This window comes from Hipposideros armiger, unplaced genomic scaffold (assembly GCF_001890085.2).
Source record: "Hipposideros armiger isolate ML-2016 unplaced genomic scaffold, ASM189008v1 scaffold_572, whole genome shotgun sequence".
In the NCBI taxonomy this organism is placed as follows: domain Eukaryota; kingdom Metazoa; phylum Chordata; class Mammalia; order Chiroptera; family Hipposideridae; genus Hipposideros; species Hipposideros armiger.
Window position 1 is genome coordinate 28,087 of NW_017731922.1, and position 19,612 is coordinate 47,698.

At 51.3% G+C, this 19,612-nt stretch overlaps 1 protein-coding gene across 2 annotated transcripts; it reads left to right on the plus strand.

Moving 5' to 3' along the window:
* Window positions 1-19,325, plus strand: SEPTIN3 (septin 3). Of its 2 annotated transcripts, none has more exons than XM_019624015.1 (11): window positions 1-125; window positions 4,376-4,567; window positions 7,377-7,505; window positions 8,154-8,235; window positions 9,291-9,428; window positions 10,725-10,842; window positions 12,337-12,432; window positions 14,058-14,157; window positions 15,381-15,432; window positions 15,718-15,811; window positions 18,001-19,325. In XM_019624015.1, the coding sequence occupies exons 1-11, from the start codon at window positions 116-118 to the stop codon at window positions 18,064-18,066; spliced, it is 1,077 nt and encodes a 358-aa protein (XP_019479560.1). In that variant the 5' UTR covers window positions 1-115; the 3' UTR covers window positions 18,067-19,325. The 2 variants fall into 2 exon arrangements, with proteins under 2 accessions (XP_019479560.1, XP_019479562.1); XM_019624017.1 differs by having other exon boundaries at window positions 14,061-14,157.
* The last annotated feature ends 287 nt before the right edge of the window (window positions 19,326-19,612 follow it).

A 19,612-nucleotide genomic window follows, 5' to 3' on the forward strand; every position in this document is an offset into this window, starting at 1 on the left:
GGGGCGAGGCCCGGCTGCAGGGGCCGCTCGGCCCAGGAGGAGCCCGCGCCCCGCTCAGCCTTGCAGCCCCGCGCCCTGAGCATCTCCTGGGAGGAACCGAGACAAAGGAGGATTCATGTCCAAAGGTAGGGGGGCTGGCCGGGCCACTGGCGCCCGCCGGGAGGAGGCTGCACCCCGAAAAGCCCAGCTGGAGGTGCTACCAGGGGGAGGGTTGCTTCGCCGAGGAGCCCACGCGCGGTGACATATGCATGGACACACGCACACACGGTGGCACACACCCGAAGATATACATGCCCGGAGAAATGCACCCACGGGAACGCGGGGAGACACAGCCACCCATGGACACACAAGCAGGGACCCAGATACGCACAGAAAGCCTCACACTGGAGCACACCAAGACATGCACACCACGCACAGGTATCAGGGCCACCTACCGCCATATAAGAGACCTGTGCGCTGACACATAGACCCCTTCCCCCACACACAGACAGGCACCAGCTGGTGGTCTCCAAGGGAACTCGTTGGCCTCCGGAGGACTGGGATGGCGGAAGAGGGTGTCCCAGGGCCCTTTGCTCCTGGGAATGGGAAAGGACTAAGATATCTTTTGTGATTCTTTTTTTGAAGTGGGGGCTGGAGCTGGGGTGGGCTGGAATTGCCTCTGCTGGTGGGGGTGGGGTCTTGAAGGCGGCTGGGGGCTGGGGAAGATCTCCAGCTCTGGAAGAAAGGAAGAGCTTCCCCACCCCCACCCCATTAAGCCCAGGATGCAGGTGCTACTCTGGAAAGGTCTCCTCCCCCTGCTGTCACCTTCCCAACTGAGGGGTGGGGTCCCTGAGCCAGACAAAGACAAAGCCATTCACTTGCCTGTAAAAGAAAGCACTCGAGTCCCTACTTGGCATGGGGGTGGAGGTGCTGTTTCTGGGGGCACTCAGCTAGAGCTGAATCAAGCAGACAATGCCTCTCCCTGGAGCACTGATGGGGCAGGTGGCTCCCCGCAGGGTGTACTGCAGACAGATTCCCTTCTCCCCAGGGCTCTGGGAGAGCTGGGAGCTTAGGAGGGACCCCAAGGACCATTTAGGCAGGATGGCATACTTGAGCTACATCCTGCTGTGATCCCATCCTGAGCTCTTTCCCACCTTGGGGAGGCCCCTCCAATCCCTGTTGTGGGGGAGGGAGCAGGTCTGTCTTAACAAGAGTCTACCCCTTACCTGGCCTGCACTAGAGCCATTTGCAGGCTGGGGGTCAGCTGCTCTGCCAGGGGAGCGGTGTCTGAGGGAAGAGAAAGGTGATGGCTCTGAAGTGACATCTGCCCCTCAGTGAGGCATTCATTCATCCATCCATCCCTCAGTGAGGCATTCATTCATTCATCCATCCATCCATCCATCATTCATTCATTCGTTGCTGAGTGCCTGTGTTATATAGGTACATTGGGACACAGAGAGTAATATAACATGGCCCCTGCCCTGAAGAAGGGTGGGAACTAACATATGTTCAGTGCCAGGTAATTTATGTCCATGCTTTTGCATAACCTTCACAGTAACCCAGCAAGGTGGGTACTATTCCTGAAGTCCTGAGGAGAATACTAAGGCTTACAGGGATCACCCAACCAGGAGTCAAGCCTGGACCAGCTGCCCATCTGGGGTTGGCAGGTGGACTGGGAGTCTGTAGGGGCAGAGGATGGAGCTACAGAATTCAATTCCAGAGCAGCATTTGTCCTGCACCCTGGAGGTCTTTTTGTACTTGTCAGGCACTCTCACCAGACTGTGGGCCCTCGGGGCAATGACCTCGTCTGGGGTCCAAAAGTGTCCTTGGCATTTAGTCTAGGGTTTGGCTGGAGAAGGTTCCCATTTGACAGCCTATGAAGTGGGCAGGAAGGGATGGAGTGAGTGAATGAGTGAATGAATGAGATGAGTACCAAGGTGCTCAGGGGGCCAAGGCAGCCCAGAAGAAGGGCACCCACCCAGACAGGAAAGCAGAGGCCTCCCTGAGGGGTAGCCCTGGAGCTGACGGTGAAAGAAGAGCAGGAGTTAGCCAGGGGCTGGAGTGGGCAAGGGTCTTCCAGCAAAGGCTGTGACACAGCGACCCCCTGAACGTGTGCAGTACTTGTGGTGGTGGGTGGTGGGTGTCAGCATGTAACTGACCTTTACTTGGTGCATGTTTGGGAGGGGCACTTGCCAGACGGTGCTCTGTACAGTGCACACAGTGGGTGCAAGTAGGTGCTTGCTGGGAGAATGAAGGTGATCTCTGCTCGTGGACTGGCCCTGCTGCAGTCCTGCTGTAGCCCCTAGAAATTGCCTGGGAATACAGTAGAAAGGGCCCTTCTCGAAGTCAAGGTCTGTATTTGGGAATGCTCTTTCAGGAAGCTGCAGTTGACAGGCCAAGGCTGGCTGAGCAGGTCATGGTGAGGACACACACTTTATAAATATACTTGCAAAAACTCCCATAAATAAGTACAAGACTCACTTTCCAGGTCTGTGCAATGGGATATCCCCACTGCCCCCCATGGATTTATCTCACAACATGGGTTGTAGGGACCAAATGGGCTGAGCTGTAGAAGCATGAGGGGAATGGAAAGGGCCTGCGTGAGCAGCTGGGCAGGAAAATGGGGCATTGGCCCTCAGTGCAGGTGTGCTGAGAGGGCCAGGGAGGTGGAGGCGGGGGAGCAGGCCTGTGAGAGTCAGCTGCCGCGGGGCTGAGCCAATTCGCCTGGCTGGCAACAGCTTCCTGGGAAGCAGGAGGGAGCTCAGCCAGGCCCTGGGGAGGTCCTAAGGCTTTGTCAGGTTTGGCTGTGCCTGAGAGTGACAAGGAAAAAAGACAGCGTCTTGCCGAGATGCATGGAAGAACCAGGTGGTGGGGGTATAAGAACAGACTCCTGGCTAGGTTTGGGGGTGGGGGAGGGTGGCACTCCCATCTCCTCTCTCTCTTGCCCATCTGCTGCTCCATCAGTCTTCCTGTAAGCCTGAGACAATGTAGGGTGGAAACCAGGGTGGAAACATAGGATTCTAGAACGGCAAAGCTGGAAGGGGTCCTGGGGTGCATGGAGCCTAGTGACTATGCTGTGTAGTTAGCACCTGGGCACCTCCCTTCAACAAGTGCTTCCACATGCACCATTTCATCTCCTCCCTGACAAGCCCATGAACTTGAAAGGTGGAGGGGCAAGAGGGACTGGAACTGTGAGGCTCCGAGTGGATGCCGTATCTCATGTAACGCTCACCACAGCCTTATCATGACCCTAAGCAGTTTATAGAGGAGGAAGGGGGCTCACAGTGGGGAGCTGCTTCGCCCAAGTCCACAGAGCTGGCAGGTAGTGGAGCCAGGCTCTTCCCATTTTCACCACCAACACCCCATGTTGTGGGTGGGGAAATGGAGCTGCTCAATGCTGAAACCTACCGTGGTGGACAGTGGCCTGATGAGGAAACGCACCGATTTCTCCGGCGTGAACATGCCCATGATCTGCCAGACCCGGGGGATGTGTGCCTTTCCCCACTGGAGAAGGGCTGTTCCTCAGCTTCCCCTTTCTTCTGCCACCCACCATCCCAAGAACACACTGCCTCATCTCAGGCAAGTGGCTGCCCTCATCTGGCTCTCATCCTCTCCCCACTGGTCAAAAGGGGAGACTTATTTCTCCCACAGACTCAAAACCATGGTTAGGAGGGTGTCTAGGATTCCTCAGGGCACAGACACCCCAACTTTGCAGTGGTGCTCACAGAACAGAGGGGACACTGAGACTGGAGACAGGAGTGGTGTTCACTCCGCAGAGAGCGGTAGCCCTGTTTGCTTCTAAAAGACAAACAGGTCATTGATAGTCCATAGATGTTAGGTCCAGTATCCTAACCGGTCTTTGCCCTTTATCTGGGGAGGCATGACTCAGGTTGGAATAACCTGAGACATCTTAGACCAGGGGTTCTCCACAAGGGCCATCTTGCTCCCAGGGGACATTTGGCATTGTCTAGAGATATTTTTGGTTGTCTGGCCTATTACTGGCATCTAGTAGAGGCCAGGGATGCCACTATACATCCTACAATGCAGAAGGACAGCCCCCCACAATAACTATCTGGCCCCAAATATCAGTAGTGCCAAGGTGGAGAAGCCCCTGGATGAGAGGCACAGATGGGTACTTTGCAGCAGTGAGTGCCTTTGAAGTGATCCCAGCAACTGGAGAATCTGGGCTCTGGTCCAGATTTTGCCTCTGACTTGCTTTGTGTCCTTAGGCAAGTCCTTTCGTCCAGGCCTCAGTTTCTTCATCTGTGAAATAAGGGCCCTGTACTGGATGACATCTAAGGTCCAGCCCCACCTCTGTATGATTCTGTATCAAGAGGATCACACTCTGGCTTCCCCGTGACCTCTGTAGCCCACCCCTCCCACCTTGGCTTTGCAGGGTTTCCAGAGACCAGGACGGACGCAGCCATGTCAGAGCTGGTGCCCGAGCCCAGGCCTAAGCCGGCAGTGCCCATGAAGCCCGTCAGCATCAACTCCAACCTGCTGGGTTACATTGGCATTGACACCATCATCGAGCAGATGCGCAAGAAGACCATGAAGACTGGTTTTGACTTCAACATCATGGTCGTCGGTATGGAAGGCCGTGGGGGTCACTGGAGACCCTGGTGGCGGGCAGCACTGAGGATCCTGGTTGTCTCCCTAGGATGACCTTTGCCCTAGCTTCTCTAGGATGAGCTCTTTCTAGGAGGGAAGATGTCACGATGCTGATCACAAAGCCCTGACCCCCTTCTCCCCTCAAGGCTTGCTGATCCCGGGGTGGGAGCTGCGGGTGGAGGGTCAGCCTGGCCCTGTCACCATCTGGGTGTACACAGGCCTTAACCTCGCTCTGCCCACTTTCAGCTGTGTGGCATCATCAGCGTCCTCCCTGACTTTCTAGCTCTGGGGTGAGGATCAGAGGGAAGGTGGTCTTATTTGTGACCTTTTATAGTGCTTTAAAGCTTAGACAGAATTTCCAGGACAGTGGTGACATCGGATCACCAAATGTAAGAGCAGGGAGGGACCTTTGCCCGATTTCAGTGAGATACTTAGTTGCTGGAATAGGGGTCTAGGCATCATCCTTCTTTCTTCATCCTTTATCCTCCGGTCCATGAATCATCAAGTCCTGTCAATTTTACCTCATAAATATCTCTGAAGTCTGTTCACGTCTCTCTATCTCCACTGCTACCACCCAAGGGTGAGCTAGGTCTCTTAGCTGGATGGCCACAGCTACCTGACGTAGTGCTGCTCAAGCAGAAGGAGCTGGGTCAGATTGCAAATCATCTGGAAAGTGTTGCTATAAAAAACATCAGCTAAACTGAACAGTGTGCTTAACACACTTGACTTACTTTCTGGTGCACACTTCTTATCTCAAGAACCAGTAGCAAATGGTTCATGGGCCCTGGCCACAGGCCACACTTAGAGTGGTACCGATTCTTCTTCTGTCTCCTTTCCCCTTCAATCCATTGTCTACCAGTGACCGAATAATTTTCCAACCTGCAAAACTCATCAAACCACCCATCAATAAGTGTAAAGATTTTAATTCCTAGTCTTGGCCTGTCTACCTCTCTACACGTCTCTTAACCACTTTCCATCTTACTACTCCTCACTTATAAGGAATAGTTCTTCTAGACTTGCCATGCTCTTTCTTACCTCTGAGCCTTTGCATATACTGTTCCCTCTGTCTATAACCCCCTTCCAAGTCACTCATGGGTCATTCAAAGTCATTCTTCAGGTTTCAGCCTAGTTATTGCTTTTTCCTAGAAGTCCTCCTTGATCCCAGAGACTGGATTAAGTTCCCTTCAGTATGCTGTTACAATACTCTGTGGTTATCTTTTTCATAGTGATTATGGCAACACATTATAATTGTCTGCTTATGTTTTGGTCTCCCACACACTAAATGGCTCCTTGAGGGTAAGGATGATGTCTTGTTCACCACTCTACCTCCAATTCTAGCAGTGCCATGGCAGACACTGCTGCTCAGCCATGGCACGTGTTCAGTACTGAGCACAGAGGTAGCCTTTTTTTTAACTTTATTGGGGGACAGTGTGTTTTTCCAGGACCCATCAGCTCCAAGTCAAGTCATTGTTTTCAATCTAGTTGTGGAGGGCACAGTTCACTGGCCCATGTGGGAATCGAACTGGCAACCTTGATGTTATGAGCCTGAGCTAACCAGCCGCCCCAGAGGTAGCCTTTTTAAATATATTGGGCTAGGTTACTACTACCAGTTGGAATGAGAAATGCACCTTATCTGCCATCGCTAGTCTCATCCAGTTCCCTCTCTCCCCACCACGTTATCAATAAAGAACCTAGAGGGGCAAACATGGCTAGTCGTAGGTGATCAGGAAAACAGCACAGTTGGGTCTAGAACCTTCGGCTCTTGCCCCCTAGCCTGGACCTTTTCCTAATCTACCACAAGAATGCTCAAGACCAGTACTTTTGACTTTACCGTCCATATGATTCGCCTGAAAGTCCTGTTAAAATGCAGGTTCTGAATCATAGGGTTGGGCTGGGGCCTGGGACCCTGCATTTCCTATCAGTGTCCAGGTGATGCTGACGCGCTGTCAGTGGCAAGGCTTGCTGGGTGATTCTTGTGCACGTTACAGTGTGAGAAGCGCTGTTCAGGCCAGTGGTTTTCAAACACCTTTTTGTTGTGGGACTCCTCCTGGGACTGAAATCTTCTGCAGAACCGCACGAGTAAAACCAGTCAAAAGGGAGCCATCGTGAAGCCTGGAGGTGACGAGCTGGCCCTGCCTGCTCAGCTGCCTCCTGTTACGGTGCCCTCTCGGGCATTATCTCCACAAGACGCTAATCGCTGTGTTAGAATAAAGGATGGAGATGGGGCCATGAGATTCCTTGGGTTCAAGTCCTGATCTTGCATTTATGAGTTTTGTTACCTTGCACATATTTTGCGTGAGGTGGGGATTAGCCTCTCCAGGACTGCTTCACCTGGGGACAGAGACAGCTCTGCTATGGGATTCGCAGGGCTGATCTACGGCACATTTTGCTAACAAGTGAATGTACATATGCCCGGAGGCCATATCAGAATGCAAAGTAATTCTGTCATGACTTTTAGAATTATTAAAGACTAAACATTTAGGCATAAACAAAACAAAAACTGCCGTACTAGACAAATGCAGAGGTTGTCCCCTTTTGCCACGGTCCCTGGGGCTCCAGGAAGGAGAGAATGTGCCATCTGACAGGCATGCCCCCAGTCCTGCAGCTCACAGGGAACCATTCCCACCTGCCTGCTCTCCTTGCTCAGCCCCTCCCTTCCCAGTGAGTGGTCAGACGGGTGTGGCCTGGATCACAGCTCTAGAAGCCTGTAAGGTCATGGGAGGGATATTAGGCTCAGGACGTGGCCATGGGGTCTTCCTGCCTTCTCATCCTCCTGTCTCACTCAGGTCAGAGTGGACTGGGCAAGTCAACGCTGGTCAACACGCTCTTCAAGTCCCAAGTGAGCCGCAAGGCCTCCAGCTGGAACCGGGAGGAGAAGATCCCCAAGACAGTGGAGATCAAGGCTATCGGGCACGGTGAGGACCAGGCAGGGGCCGTGGGCATTGGTCAGAGGGGCCTCAGCCACAAAGGTGGAAGAATGGGGCTCACTGGGGAGCGAGGCAAATGAAAGGCAAGCTTAAGCAAATAGAATTAAGCCCTAACCCTCCGTCAGGAGCAACTGATCTCACAGATTCATTGCACACAAATTTTCAAATATCTAACAGTTAAGTATCGTGACTCATTGCTTCCGTATCTTACCCCTCTACCGTAACCTATCGTCAGTCGTGTTTGTGACTTAGTACAGTAAAGACGTAGTTCATATTTGAAAATTTGTGTTCAATGAATCTATGAGATCAGTTGCGCCCGACGGAGGGCTAAACTCTGTGGAGCCAACTCCTTAGACTGCAGGTCCAGAAGGGGGATTAGAAAGGAAAGACACTGGGTGCTAAAGCATGGATGGGATTTAGACAGGCAGAAAGAAGCAGGGAGGGCCATTCCAGGTGCAGGGAACAGCATGAACAAAGGTGTGCAGGAGGGGAAGACCCTGAACTTGACTTTTCCAATCATTGGTCCTAAAGAAGGAAGGAGCCTGGGTCTCCCTGGCTGGTAGGCGGCCGGGCACCTGGCATCACCTGGAAGAGTGACTCCTTGGTGCCTTTTCTGTTCACCCCTCACCCTCACAGTGATAGAGGAAGGCGGTGTCAAAATGAAGCTGACCGTCATCGACACCCCTGGCTTTGGAGACCAGATCAACAATGAAAACTGGTACATGTCTGCCTGTGAGATTTTTGCCCTAAAGACTACAAGGAAGCTACTGAGCGCAGTGCAGATTCGGTCATGTTGAGAGCTGTTTGCACCCTCCATGCTGAGGGTTAAGTGGGAAGACTTGCTGAAGGATGAGAGAGGGGTTTGTAAGGAGGCAGGGGAAGAGGCCCACATGGGGGCCAGGTGTGTGAGTGGAGGGGACAGTTCAGAGCGAATTTCGGCCCAGGGATTGCCTGGAGGTGTCTGCAGGCGGGGCAGACAGAGCAAGGTGATCAGGGCTGCAAATCCAGGCTGACCTGAAGGCTGTGGCAAAGCTTGGCCCGGACAAAGAGAGGACGCATGAGAAACAGGAGGGAGGGGAGTTGCCGTGCGGAGAGAGCCTCTGAGAACCCACAGAGCAAACCTGCGTCAGCGTCCAGCCAAGAAGGGAGTGAATGCGCTGCCCAGAATGGAAGGTTCCAGGTGTAAGTTTGCTCCCAGATAGGGATGGAGACCAGGGTACTCCTGTGAGGGAGCTGGGGTTTGCCACTGACAGGCAGGGCCACTGAATGAGACAACTTAGAACAATCTTAGAAAAGTGACTGGTTGCCCTCTTCTCTGGTTATACGCATGCTCCTTGACGGAGAAAGGTAATAATGACAATGACAGTGGTCATGACAGTAATGAATCATTACCATAATCGAGTACTCACTATGTGCTGTTGTTAAGTACTGATCCTACATGAATGCTGCCAGGCACCTGTTGTTATGAGAAAACTGAGCCTCAGAGAGGGGCAGAGCTTTCTCCGGAGCCAGCCTCCCAGCTAATAAGTACGGGGGGTGTGGAAAGTGTGCGCTGCCTTCGGAGTGGGGTGGGGTCCTGCAGGCTCCCATAGCCCAGTGGAGGCCTAGGTCCCCGCGGGAGTTCTAGCCTTGCTAACAAGGAAAGCCATCCACGGGGTGGTCAGCAGGTACCCCGGATCCCCCAGGGGAGGTGGGAAATGAGATCGTGTGAGGAGATTGTGCTCCCAGGCCCTGTCCTTCTGGGACGCCCACCTGCTTTCATCCCACCCCTAGTTGGGAGCCCATTGAGAAGTACATCAATGAACAGTACGAGAAGTTCCTGAAAGAGGAGGTGAACATCGCCAGGAAGAAACGCATCCCTGACACTCGCGTCCACTGCTGCCTCTACTTCATCTCCCCCACGGGTCACTCGTATGTATCAGTCTCACCCCCAGCTCTGGTTTGCATCGTCTGTGTCCATTCTGTAGTGGATGACCACTGCCTGGCCTCAGCTGGGGAGAGCCCGATGGGCCCCAATATAGTCATGGCCTTGTGATTCCCCACACTTTCCCCAAGACAGTCTTGATTTCCTTGCCAGGAGAATAAAGCTAACCAGCATCAGCCCCCTCTCCCCCATGCTGCCCACTGGTGTTCTGGCACCATAGCACGGCTGTGCCAGCAGAAAGAAGTTGGTATATGTGAGTAGAGGTCTCCTCCTTTATTCAGTAGGTACCTACTTTGCACAAAGCTGGGGTAGGGGTGGGGCAGCTAGAAGGGAGCGGCAGGGCTACTGGATTGGGGCTGGTGTTTTGGAAGGGGTGTGGGACCCAACTGTAGGTAATTTGGAGGGTGGCCAGCCCAGCACGAGGTGTCCAGAAATGAAGGCTGGTAACAAGCAGGGTATGCTGGGAACTCTGGTTGTGAGTAGCAGGTGGGCTACGTGCCAGCGAGTGCCAGCAGAGGATGGAGAGAGCCAAATGGGCAAGCAGGCAACCTTCCTGTTGGGGAGGCCTCATCACTTATTACTAAACCCAGCTGCTGGGCCAGAGTTCAGTCCTTGAGAGGATGGCACAAGCCAGGGGCCCCAGATTTTGGAGGAACGGGGTACTCAGGTGTTTGATGGTGGGGCCCAGGAACTCAATAAAAAGGTTACCTTTATCCCTCCCTAGAACCTGGACCCAAGGTCAGAGAAGGCAGCAGACAGCCTAACTTAATGAGTCCCCTGACTACAACCTGGAGCCAGATTGGGACCCCAAGCCTGGGGGGAAGCCAGACCCTCAAATGGGGGAGAGGCAAAGCCCGCAGCTGGACCCCTGTAGGACTAACTGGGGGCTGGCCCGAGGCCTGCCAAGAAGTGCCGTCCCACAGGCAGAACAAGATACACATGAGTAACCATGACACAAGGACATATGGGTGGGAACGGCAGGCCACAGCGATTCCCAGGAGAAAGAAATCCCCAGGTCAGAAAGATGTCACGAAGGAGTGGTTTGAGTGGGGCTTAAAGACGGGCGGGATTTGAAGAGAAAGGGAGAAGGTGGACCCTGTGTGGGTGGCGAGCTTGGGCCTGTTCTGCACACATGTCAGAGAAGAGAGAGAGGGAGCAGCCTCTTAGCCTCAGCCAGGTTCCCAGCCTGGTCTTCCTGTCCCCAGTGTGGCCCTGGAGTGGTGGCAGTGGCTGAATAGGGGAGGGCAAGGTGGCTCTGACACCCCGCCTTCTCTGGGCCCCAGCTTGCGACCTCTCGATCTGGAGTTCATGAAACACCTCAGCAAAGTGGTGAACATCGTCCCTGTCATCGCTAAGGCTGACACCATGACCCTGGAGGAGAAGTCTGAATTCAAGCAAAGGGTGAGAAGGCCCCCTCCTCCTTTGCCTGTCCCTGCCCACCTTCCCCTCCTTTAGTCCAAGCCCTCTCCTATCTTTTGTTATTATATCTGCCCCCAACATCCCACCCAGCTCCTACTTAGCCATTGAAGAGGCTGGACTAGTGAGGTCTGGGGACCAACAGTGAAGAGAAGTTAGTGCAACCTCAGACTGCCTTCTTCCCACCCTCCAAACTTACCTGCAAAGAGCACTGAATACATAAATCACCACGAACATGAGAAACCTCTCCTCGATGTTAGGTTGCTTGAAGGACTAGACTAATTAATCAAGGCCCTCTAGTCAATATAGGTGTCTTCTGTGAGCTCCTGTGCTTGAAGCATCCAGGTGGGGTGGGGAGGGGTGCGTGAGAGAATTATAAAGACAGTTGCTGCCTTCAAGAAACTGACTATCAGGGCCGGCCGAGAGGAGTGTTGGTTAAGAGCTGGCTTGGGATGCCAGAGGGCCCCGGTTCGGATCCCACATATGAGGGTCAATGACACTGCCCTCTACAGCTGAGATGCTGAACAGCAGCTCGACCTGGAGCTGGGCTGCCATGAGTCGCCGGTGGCGGCAGGTGGGTTGCCATGGGCTGCCGTGTGTAGCCAGCAGCCAGCGTGAGCGGCCAGCAGCCGCTGTGAGTGGCCGCCCAGAGGCCGGTGACTAGTCTGCGTCGCTCAGAAAGAGCGCAATGATGGTGCCAGCTTGGGCCAGTGAGGCGACGTCCTCCACAACTAGACTGAAGAACAACAAAAAAAAGGATAGCAACTTGTCTGTTCCCCTTCCCCCAATTCCCCAATAAAAATCTAAAAAGAAACTGACAATCAAGGGCTGGCCAGGTGGCTCAGTTGGTTAAGAGCTTGCTCAGGAGTGTGAGTTCTGAGCAACAGCAGTTCAATGCCCAGCCCGAGCTGAGCTGCCAACAGGTGGCAGGATGGCTCAGCTAAAAAAACAAAAACAAAAACAAACAAACAAAGAAACTGACAATCAAGTAGACCACTGAAGAGGTCCTGGGTGGCTTCCTGGAGGAGGTGAGACTTAAGCCGAGCTTTGAAAGAGGGCAAACAGAGAGGCTTGGGGTGGGGGGACTCACCTATCTTCCCTGCAAACAGGAATATGACACATAGCAGCACGGGCACTGTCCATGTGGAATCTGTACTCAGTGGTGCTTCTTGTCTAAATCCTAATCTTATGTACCTCAAGATGAGCAAGCTGTACCCCAGATTCTCATCTCAGGCTGGGCTCTGGTAATTGTACAACTGGGGCTCACCCTTCCTTCAGGATTTTCCTGTTGCCCAGGGCCTCAGAGTTCCGAGATGACCGGATTATCAAAGGCTACATTCATTCTTCTGACTTCAAAACACACACACACACACACACACACACACACACACACACACACGCGCGCGCGCGCGCGCGCGCGCGCACACGCCTCCCATTATCCTGACACTTGACTACCTTGCTTCTCTTCCTCACTTCTAGGTCCGCAAGGAGCTTGAAGTAAATGGCATTGAATTCTACCCCCAGAAGGAATTTGATGAGGATTTGGAGGACAAGACAGAGAATGACAAAATCCGGGTGGGTGCCTGGGGGGCTCTGTTCATCACAAGATGATCTCATTGGTACCTGTGGGATGTGTATCACGTACCACTTCTGTCTTTCCACCTGCTTTTCCCCTACTGTAATCCCTGTCCCACCTTGCCTGATCCAGACCAGAAGTGACATGGGAGAGGATGAGGACTAGGGGCCCTGGCCAGGACTGTGGACCCTGCACCCAGCAGGCCGATGCTCCCGGCCATTCCCCAGGCCACGCAAAAGCTTATTCTCCCGGCACAGTGCTCGGCACAGCCAGGGTGTGGAGTGGTGGAAGGGTACAGTCGGGAAAATCGTCAGGCTGGGGGCCAGCATATCTATGCTCCAGTCAGAGCTCTGCCTCAGTTTCCCCCTCAATAAAATGCAGAGGTCAGACTAGGTGAGTGGCTCAGAGGCTTCCCCACCGCCCCCCTACAAGAAGCCTTTAAACAAATTAAATGTCAGACATAACTCCAATATATGAAACATAAAAACAGCTGCTTTGGCTAAGTGACACGGGGCACAGCGCCCTGCCTTGTCAGCAGGCCCTGGGGCATCTCCTGGGAATCTTCAGGCTTCCAGGCTTGGAAACCATCAGCCATGTGATTCCTAAGGTCCCTCTCAGCTCTGAACTTTTGCAGTCCTGGGATTCTATATCAGAATCCTGAGTTGCAGCCTGGGCTTTTCTGCTAACCCACTGTAACCTGGGACAGATCACTTGCTGTGGTCTCGCGTTCCCTCCTCCGTCTACTGTGGATAATCTACTAGAAGCCCCTTATCTGATATAGCTGAGACAGGTAGTTGGTCAGTTACTTGAAGAAATCATTAAAAAAAAAAGGATGTATACACATTACAAATGTTTATAAATATTTTACTAAATTATTGAGTTAAAATAAGTTAAAACATACATATCACACTCATTAAACCTTCTTTTCATATAGGGACAAGGCCTCTTCATGCAAAAGCAACTCACCTATATCATATCTTTCTGAAACATTCCACTTAATTTTTAGAGAACCAACTCTCCACACTCACATGTCCTCAGCTTATATAATAGTGAATTTACCCCATTACTGTAATAAGTACACATCAGGCAAATACATTTGGGAACAAACAGCTGGTTCCTGGTGAACATATGACTACCTGGTAGAGCAGAGGGGCCTATGCACATCAGAAAGTGGCCTTCGAGCTCCAACAGGTTGGGGGACATGGACCTCTGCCAGTAGGTTTTATGGGGGTCAGTGGAAAGCATCAGTTACTTTGATTGTCAGTTGGGTGGGCATCGTTTAAGAGAGGGTTGTCTATCCTAGCTAGCTCACAGAGTTGTTTCAGATCAAACCAAACATGTAACACACTATGAAAAGAACGAAGTGTTCTCCTTTTAAAGGAAAGCTGACTTACTGAGGTTGACCAGTGAGGCAGGGGTACAATCAGGGTTGGACCCAGGACTTGGGACTCCCAGTCCAGTGCTCTTTTTAAAAAACAAGAGCCTTGCCCTTGCCATCAGTGAGATCGCTGTATGAGCATCAGAGATGTGCAGTTCAAGGCTAGAGGCCCAGGACCATATGCCACCCTGCCCTTGGAGGCCCAGATTATAGGAGGATGACATGCACGTGTGTTTGGTTTATCAGCAGGAGAGCATGCCCTTCGCTGTGGTGGGAAGTGACAAGGAGTACCAAGTGAATGGCAAGCGGGTCCTCGGCAGAAAAACTCCCTGGGGGATCATTGAAGGTAATTCAATGCATCTATCTTGCTGAAGAACTGGCTGCTGGCCATTTATGCTTATTTATTAAGCAATGATAGGTCAAGTCAATGTCCTAGGATGTAAGATATAAAATGAGTGCCAGGCAGACACTGATGTAAGGACGGTGCAGTCTAATTGAGAAGATGAGACTCACAGGCAGAAAGCACTAAAAGACTGATGCAGCACCTGACTGGGAGGCACCGACTTATGTGTCAAAGGTCTTCAGAATGTGGGGAGATTAATAAGGACTGGAAACATTGGAGAGCGGTTTTCACATGAAAAGGGTGTGATCTGACATATTGTTCAAGGTGTTGCCATTTTCATTTTATTATGAATGGATGTGACCTTGAGAAGGACATTAGGTTCTGAAAGTTTTCAAATAATAGCTTCAATGATCTTATTCGATATGATAACCCTTTGAGTGGAGCAGGGTAGGTATGACTTCTCGGAACGTCAGCTCTTAAATCTCAGACCGGTTAAATGTCTTGCCTAAGATCCCATGACTTGTTAGTGGTGAAACTTAGATTTCAGACCTGGATATTTTGATTCCAAAACCAAGTTCATCCCATTGTATTGTGTTATCTCTCATTTTCCTATGATCTTTTGTTGTTTTTTTTTTAAAAAAATAGCATTTTCTGATCATCTGCCTTGAGTTGGAATTATGACAGTGCTTGTCCTACCCATTAGACTGTGAGATTACAGGGTTCGTGTTTTAATCCTCTTCTATTCCCACAATCCTTGGCAAGTGATTTTAAAATAGTAGGCACTCAGTCTATTGAATTAGATTTATCATACAGTGGACGGCCTTTTTAAGATGGCTCGATTGTTATTTTCTAGGTGTGTTACTGTCTTCCAATCAGATTATAAGCTCCTTAAGGATAGGAATTGTGTCTTAGGCCTTGGGCAAGTTTCTTAGACTCCTTGTGCATTAGTTTCCTTTCCTATAAAATGGGAAATATAAGAGTCCCTATTAGCTGTTACTCCAGAGTCTAGAACAGGATTGCACCATTGTAGCTGCTTAATAAATGTTTGTCCAATGAATAAAATCCAGTGCCCTGAAATACCAAGAGAAGCAAGCCTCTGGACATGTTACAATAGCCTGTCCTGTGGCTCTCAAATACTTCCATGACCTGAACAGACGTTCACCTGCTGGCTGTTGCTGCATTAGTGAAATGACCACCTGTTTTGTTTTGTTTTGTTTTGTTCACAGTGGAAAACCTCAACCACTGTGAGTTTGCCCTGCTTCGAGACTTTGTCATCAGGTAAGATGTACCCCTGCCCTCAAATGGCAGGTTTAATGATTTGGGGTCAGGAGGCCATCTGTTCAGATCCACTTCCTCAGTCTCTAGGTCTCTGACAGAGCTTTCTGCCCCAGGTCCAGCTCCCATCCTGAAGCAAAAGGGGCTGAAGAAGTAGCGTTGGCTCTCCGGAGTCTGTCCCATTGGGTCCAAGCCATGGAAGTGATGTCTTAACCTCAGATGTAGGTCACCTCTTCCTCCTCCCACCCCTAATCGCAGCCCTCTCTCTTCTCACCCTGCGTCCCTCAGGACCCACCTCCAGGACCTCAAGGAAGTGACACACAACATCCATTATGAGACCTACAGGGCCAAGCGGCTCAATGACAACGGAGGCCTCCCTCCGGTGAGCGTGGACAAAGAGGAAAGCCACGACAGTAACCCATGATGACCTTTTCTCTGTATCATCACACATACCTACTTTTCCACATACACACATCCCAAATCCCACCACCAACCACCTTCTTCCTTTCTACTCTGTCCCACAGGCCTGTCTGGTGTTTGTGGAGCATTGTGTCTACAGTGTGTGTGTGTGTGTGTGTGTGTGTGTGTGTGTGTATGTCTATGTGTGTTTGTGTGTGTGTTTGTGTGTGTGCGTGTGTGTGTGAGAGTGTGTGTGTATGCACATGCGTGTGTGTTCAGGGGTGAGGTATTTTCACTGCCCTCCCTGGAAAGTCCCTTGTAAGCTTGGTTCCTCCATGGCTGTCCATTATCTGTCTCCTTTGCTTGTGTCCCAGAACAAAGCCGCGTGCCTCACTCAAGCGGTCTGGGGAGGTTTCATTTAAAAATGAGGGAGCAGGTGAGCCACAGGTAACTCTTTCTTATCTCTGAACCTGCCCGCACACTGGGGTTACAGAGATTCTCCAAGGACAGGCTGCAGAGCCAGACCTGGGAGGGGCTGAGGAGCTTGGGACTTACCCCTCCTTGGAAGCTGGGGGTGGTCTGGGGTAAGGCTGGGGCTTCCTGGGAAAAGGAAGTGCAGGGGAGAGCAGAGAAATAGGCCCGAGTGAGGCCCCCGCAGGAAGAATTAGTGCCTAGACGTGGAGACTGAGAGCTCCACCCTTCGGTCTGTGCTGCATTCACTGTCCAAAAGCTGCCACCTGTCCCCGTCGCGGATGCTGTTTTCCACACTCATCAACTCGCCTCGGCTCCCACTTTCTCTCCTTTTCTCCCTTTCTCCCATTTCCCCATCCTGCCCCTCTCTGACTTCTTTCACTTCCTTGTAGACTAATCCACTTTAGTTACATTTCTATATTTAGGATTTATACCCAGCCTATTTCCAAAAATGTCTTTAGGCCACCTTAAAATACAGTCACTGCTAAAAGCACGGGATAGTACAAACGGGGATTAAATCCATAGAGAGGAACTGGAAAGCGTTTCTGCAGCGGAGGGCGGAAACTGACGCTGAGCCTGTGGGCAGCCCGGGCAGAGGGGAAGACATAGTGAGTTATGCGCTTCCCGGTGTCTGATTAAGGAAGCACACAGGCTGGTCAAGTGAGCCAACCTCCTTTTAGGCATTAAGTTCTAGACAAACTAAGTCTAAAAAAGTATCAAGAACAATATACAATTTTTGTCTTTCTTGGTGGTTTGGCTTCAGAGGCAAATTTTAAACCACACCCCCCCTTTTCTCCATCAGAATTCTTCTTCCTTAAAGCTGGCTTCTCTCTTGCTCCCTTCTTCTCGTTCATACTTGAGCCCCCCTCTTTCCATCTTTTCCATTCTCACTTTTGTGTTGAAGCTAATTGTATTATTGTCTGTCTTTCTCTGCTTTCCCCCACCCCCCTCCTGACCCCTGTAGACATTCCCAGCCATCATACATTTAGCCTTTTCTTCCCTTTCCCTTCAGCCCTGTATTTATTACTGCATATATATCCCGTTTGTTTTACAAACAAGTTACTCTTTCTTCTTTAGTCCATCAGGTGGCTAACATTTGAGGCTAGGGGAACAATTTAGCCTTAGGCAAGGGAAAACACCAGTGATACCGTTTACAGTAACCTTGTACAACCTCCTGTTCCATCTCCTGGTCCAACCCTGGGTATTTCACTGGTCCTCTGCAAATCCCAGCGTTTATAGTCCCTTATCACTCAGGTGCTAGGAAAACACAAAGACTTCAGACCAAGATTCAGTGGACCAAGTGAAAGAGGTGGGTGATAGATAACCAGTGACCCAAAACCTATGGTCTCAGTCTTTCCTGGAGGCTCTTGACCAATCCAACCCACATCCCCCCTCGCCCACAAAGTTATTCTAGGGTAGGCATCTGTCCGGATAGAACAGCAGCAGGGTTAGAGCCCAGAAGTTGCTACATTTCAACAGAAGAGGGATCCCTGGCTTATCCAATGAGCAGTCCTATATGGAGATGTGGGACTGGACACCTGGGCCTGGCAGGGAAAATTGAAGGGTGGGGGTGCTGGGTGCTGGAGAGGCCAAATAGGATATTGATGCTTGGTGGCCCAAAACCATGATCTCAGCCTCCCTGGAGAAGCTGTTTTATATGTCTGGTGTCCACACCCTCAACCGTTCTCAACCCCCCTGCAGGGAGAAGGCCTCCTGGGCACTGTCCTTCCACCTGTGCCAGCCACCCCCTGCCCCACTGCTGAATGAAGGCCATTTCAAGTGCTGCTTCTCCCTCCATTCCTCTCAGCTGTTATTGCTGCAGGGCCATGACATTTTTAGGGCTTGTCTGTCCAGCCCACCTCCAAGCCCCTCTCAACCCTCGGCAGGTGGGAGGGGCCAGCGGCCTCTTTAGGACAGCTGCTGCTTCCATTTGTCAAACACCCCTCTCCTCTCAGTGGAATGGAGTTCTCGTCAGCAGTGCCTCCTCCATCGTCTGTGTCAGCCGGTCCCAGCCCATCTGTAGGGTGAAAGAACTCACCGAGAGCTTCTTCTGCCCTTGCAAACCCATACCAGCTATTTGTACCCATCTCCAAGAGGAATGGCATTGCTCCCTGTCCATCTGCATGAGCTACTCTTGACTTCCTTAAAGGGTCAAGAAAGCCACTTTTCTGCTTGTCAGATTTGTTGACGTCAGCTGTGTGAGCCCCAGTGTGGGACAAGGGAGTCCCCTTCATTGCTTAAAGCTTACTTATAAGGATGGTCACTACAGATGTGGGGGAGCAAGGGCTAGGCTCACTTCTTTAAAAAATCACCACTTGTGGCTGGCCCAGAGTGCGGTTACACCCCCGCCATAACCCCCCCCCCCCCTCATCATGCAGCCACTTAAGAAGAGTGGTTTTCCTGAGAAGACATTTCTGGAGTTCCTGACCCTCAAATTTAAAAACAAAAAAGAACTAAACACAGATACAAAACCCCAGAACCCTACAAGGTGTGAACTCCAAGAAGAAAAAAAGCACCCATCAATCCACTTAGCAATAAGAGGGATCTCTTCCCACCTACCCTGACTCCTACTCCCCACCTCTACCCCGTTAATGTGAGTAATGAATTAGCCTGGCCACAGTTAGTCACTGTAGGCTAGTGGAAAGTACCCAGTGGAGGGCAAGGGCCCCCATCAGATGCATGAATGTTTGCGAATGTCGGCTGCCACTGCCCCACACACTGTGTCTTTATGAAAAATGCCCCCCCCCGTGCCCACTCCTCCCCATCTCTACCTGGATACAACTTGCTCAAAGGCTGGTGACTTGTGGGCCATTCACCTACAACCAAGTCCTGATGGAGCAAGAGGCCCAAGCCTAGGGGATGCAAGAACGACCCATTTCTTAAATGTTACCAGTCCCAGCCAACCTTTTGGTGACATTATGGTTAAATTTCCCAATTGAAAACAAGCCAACAGGCATTCAAACTGGTTGTGTAAATGTTGCTAGACTTTATGTGTTGTACAACTAAACATTGCTGTTTGAACAATACCTGCCTGGCCTGTGTCTTATTTGGGCTCGTCACTCCTTGGCCAAATAGCCATTACATCACTTCACCTGTGTGTGGAGGGTGGGACAGGAACTGTCTTGGTAAGCCACAGAAATTCAGGATGGAAAACAATTTGTGAGATCAGTCCATCTTTAGTTGGCATGAGGTGGGACCCCAGTCATTATTCACTGGGATTTTGTATCCAAAATGAGTGATGAAGCTATCACACTTGATCTTGAGGGATGCTGTGCTCTGCATAGCCTCACTCCATCAATGAAAACAATGTTTC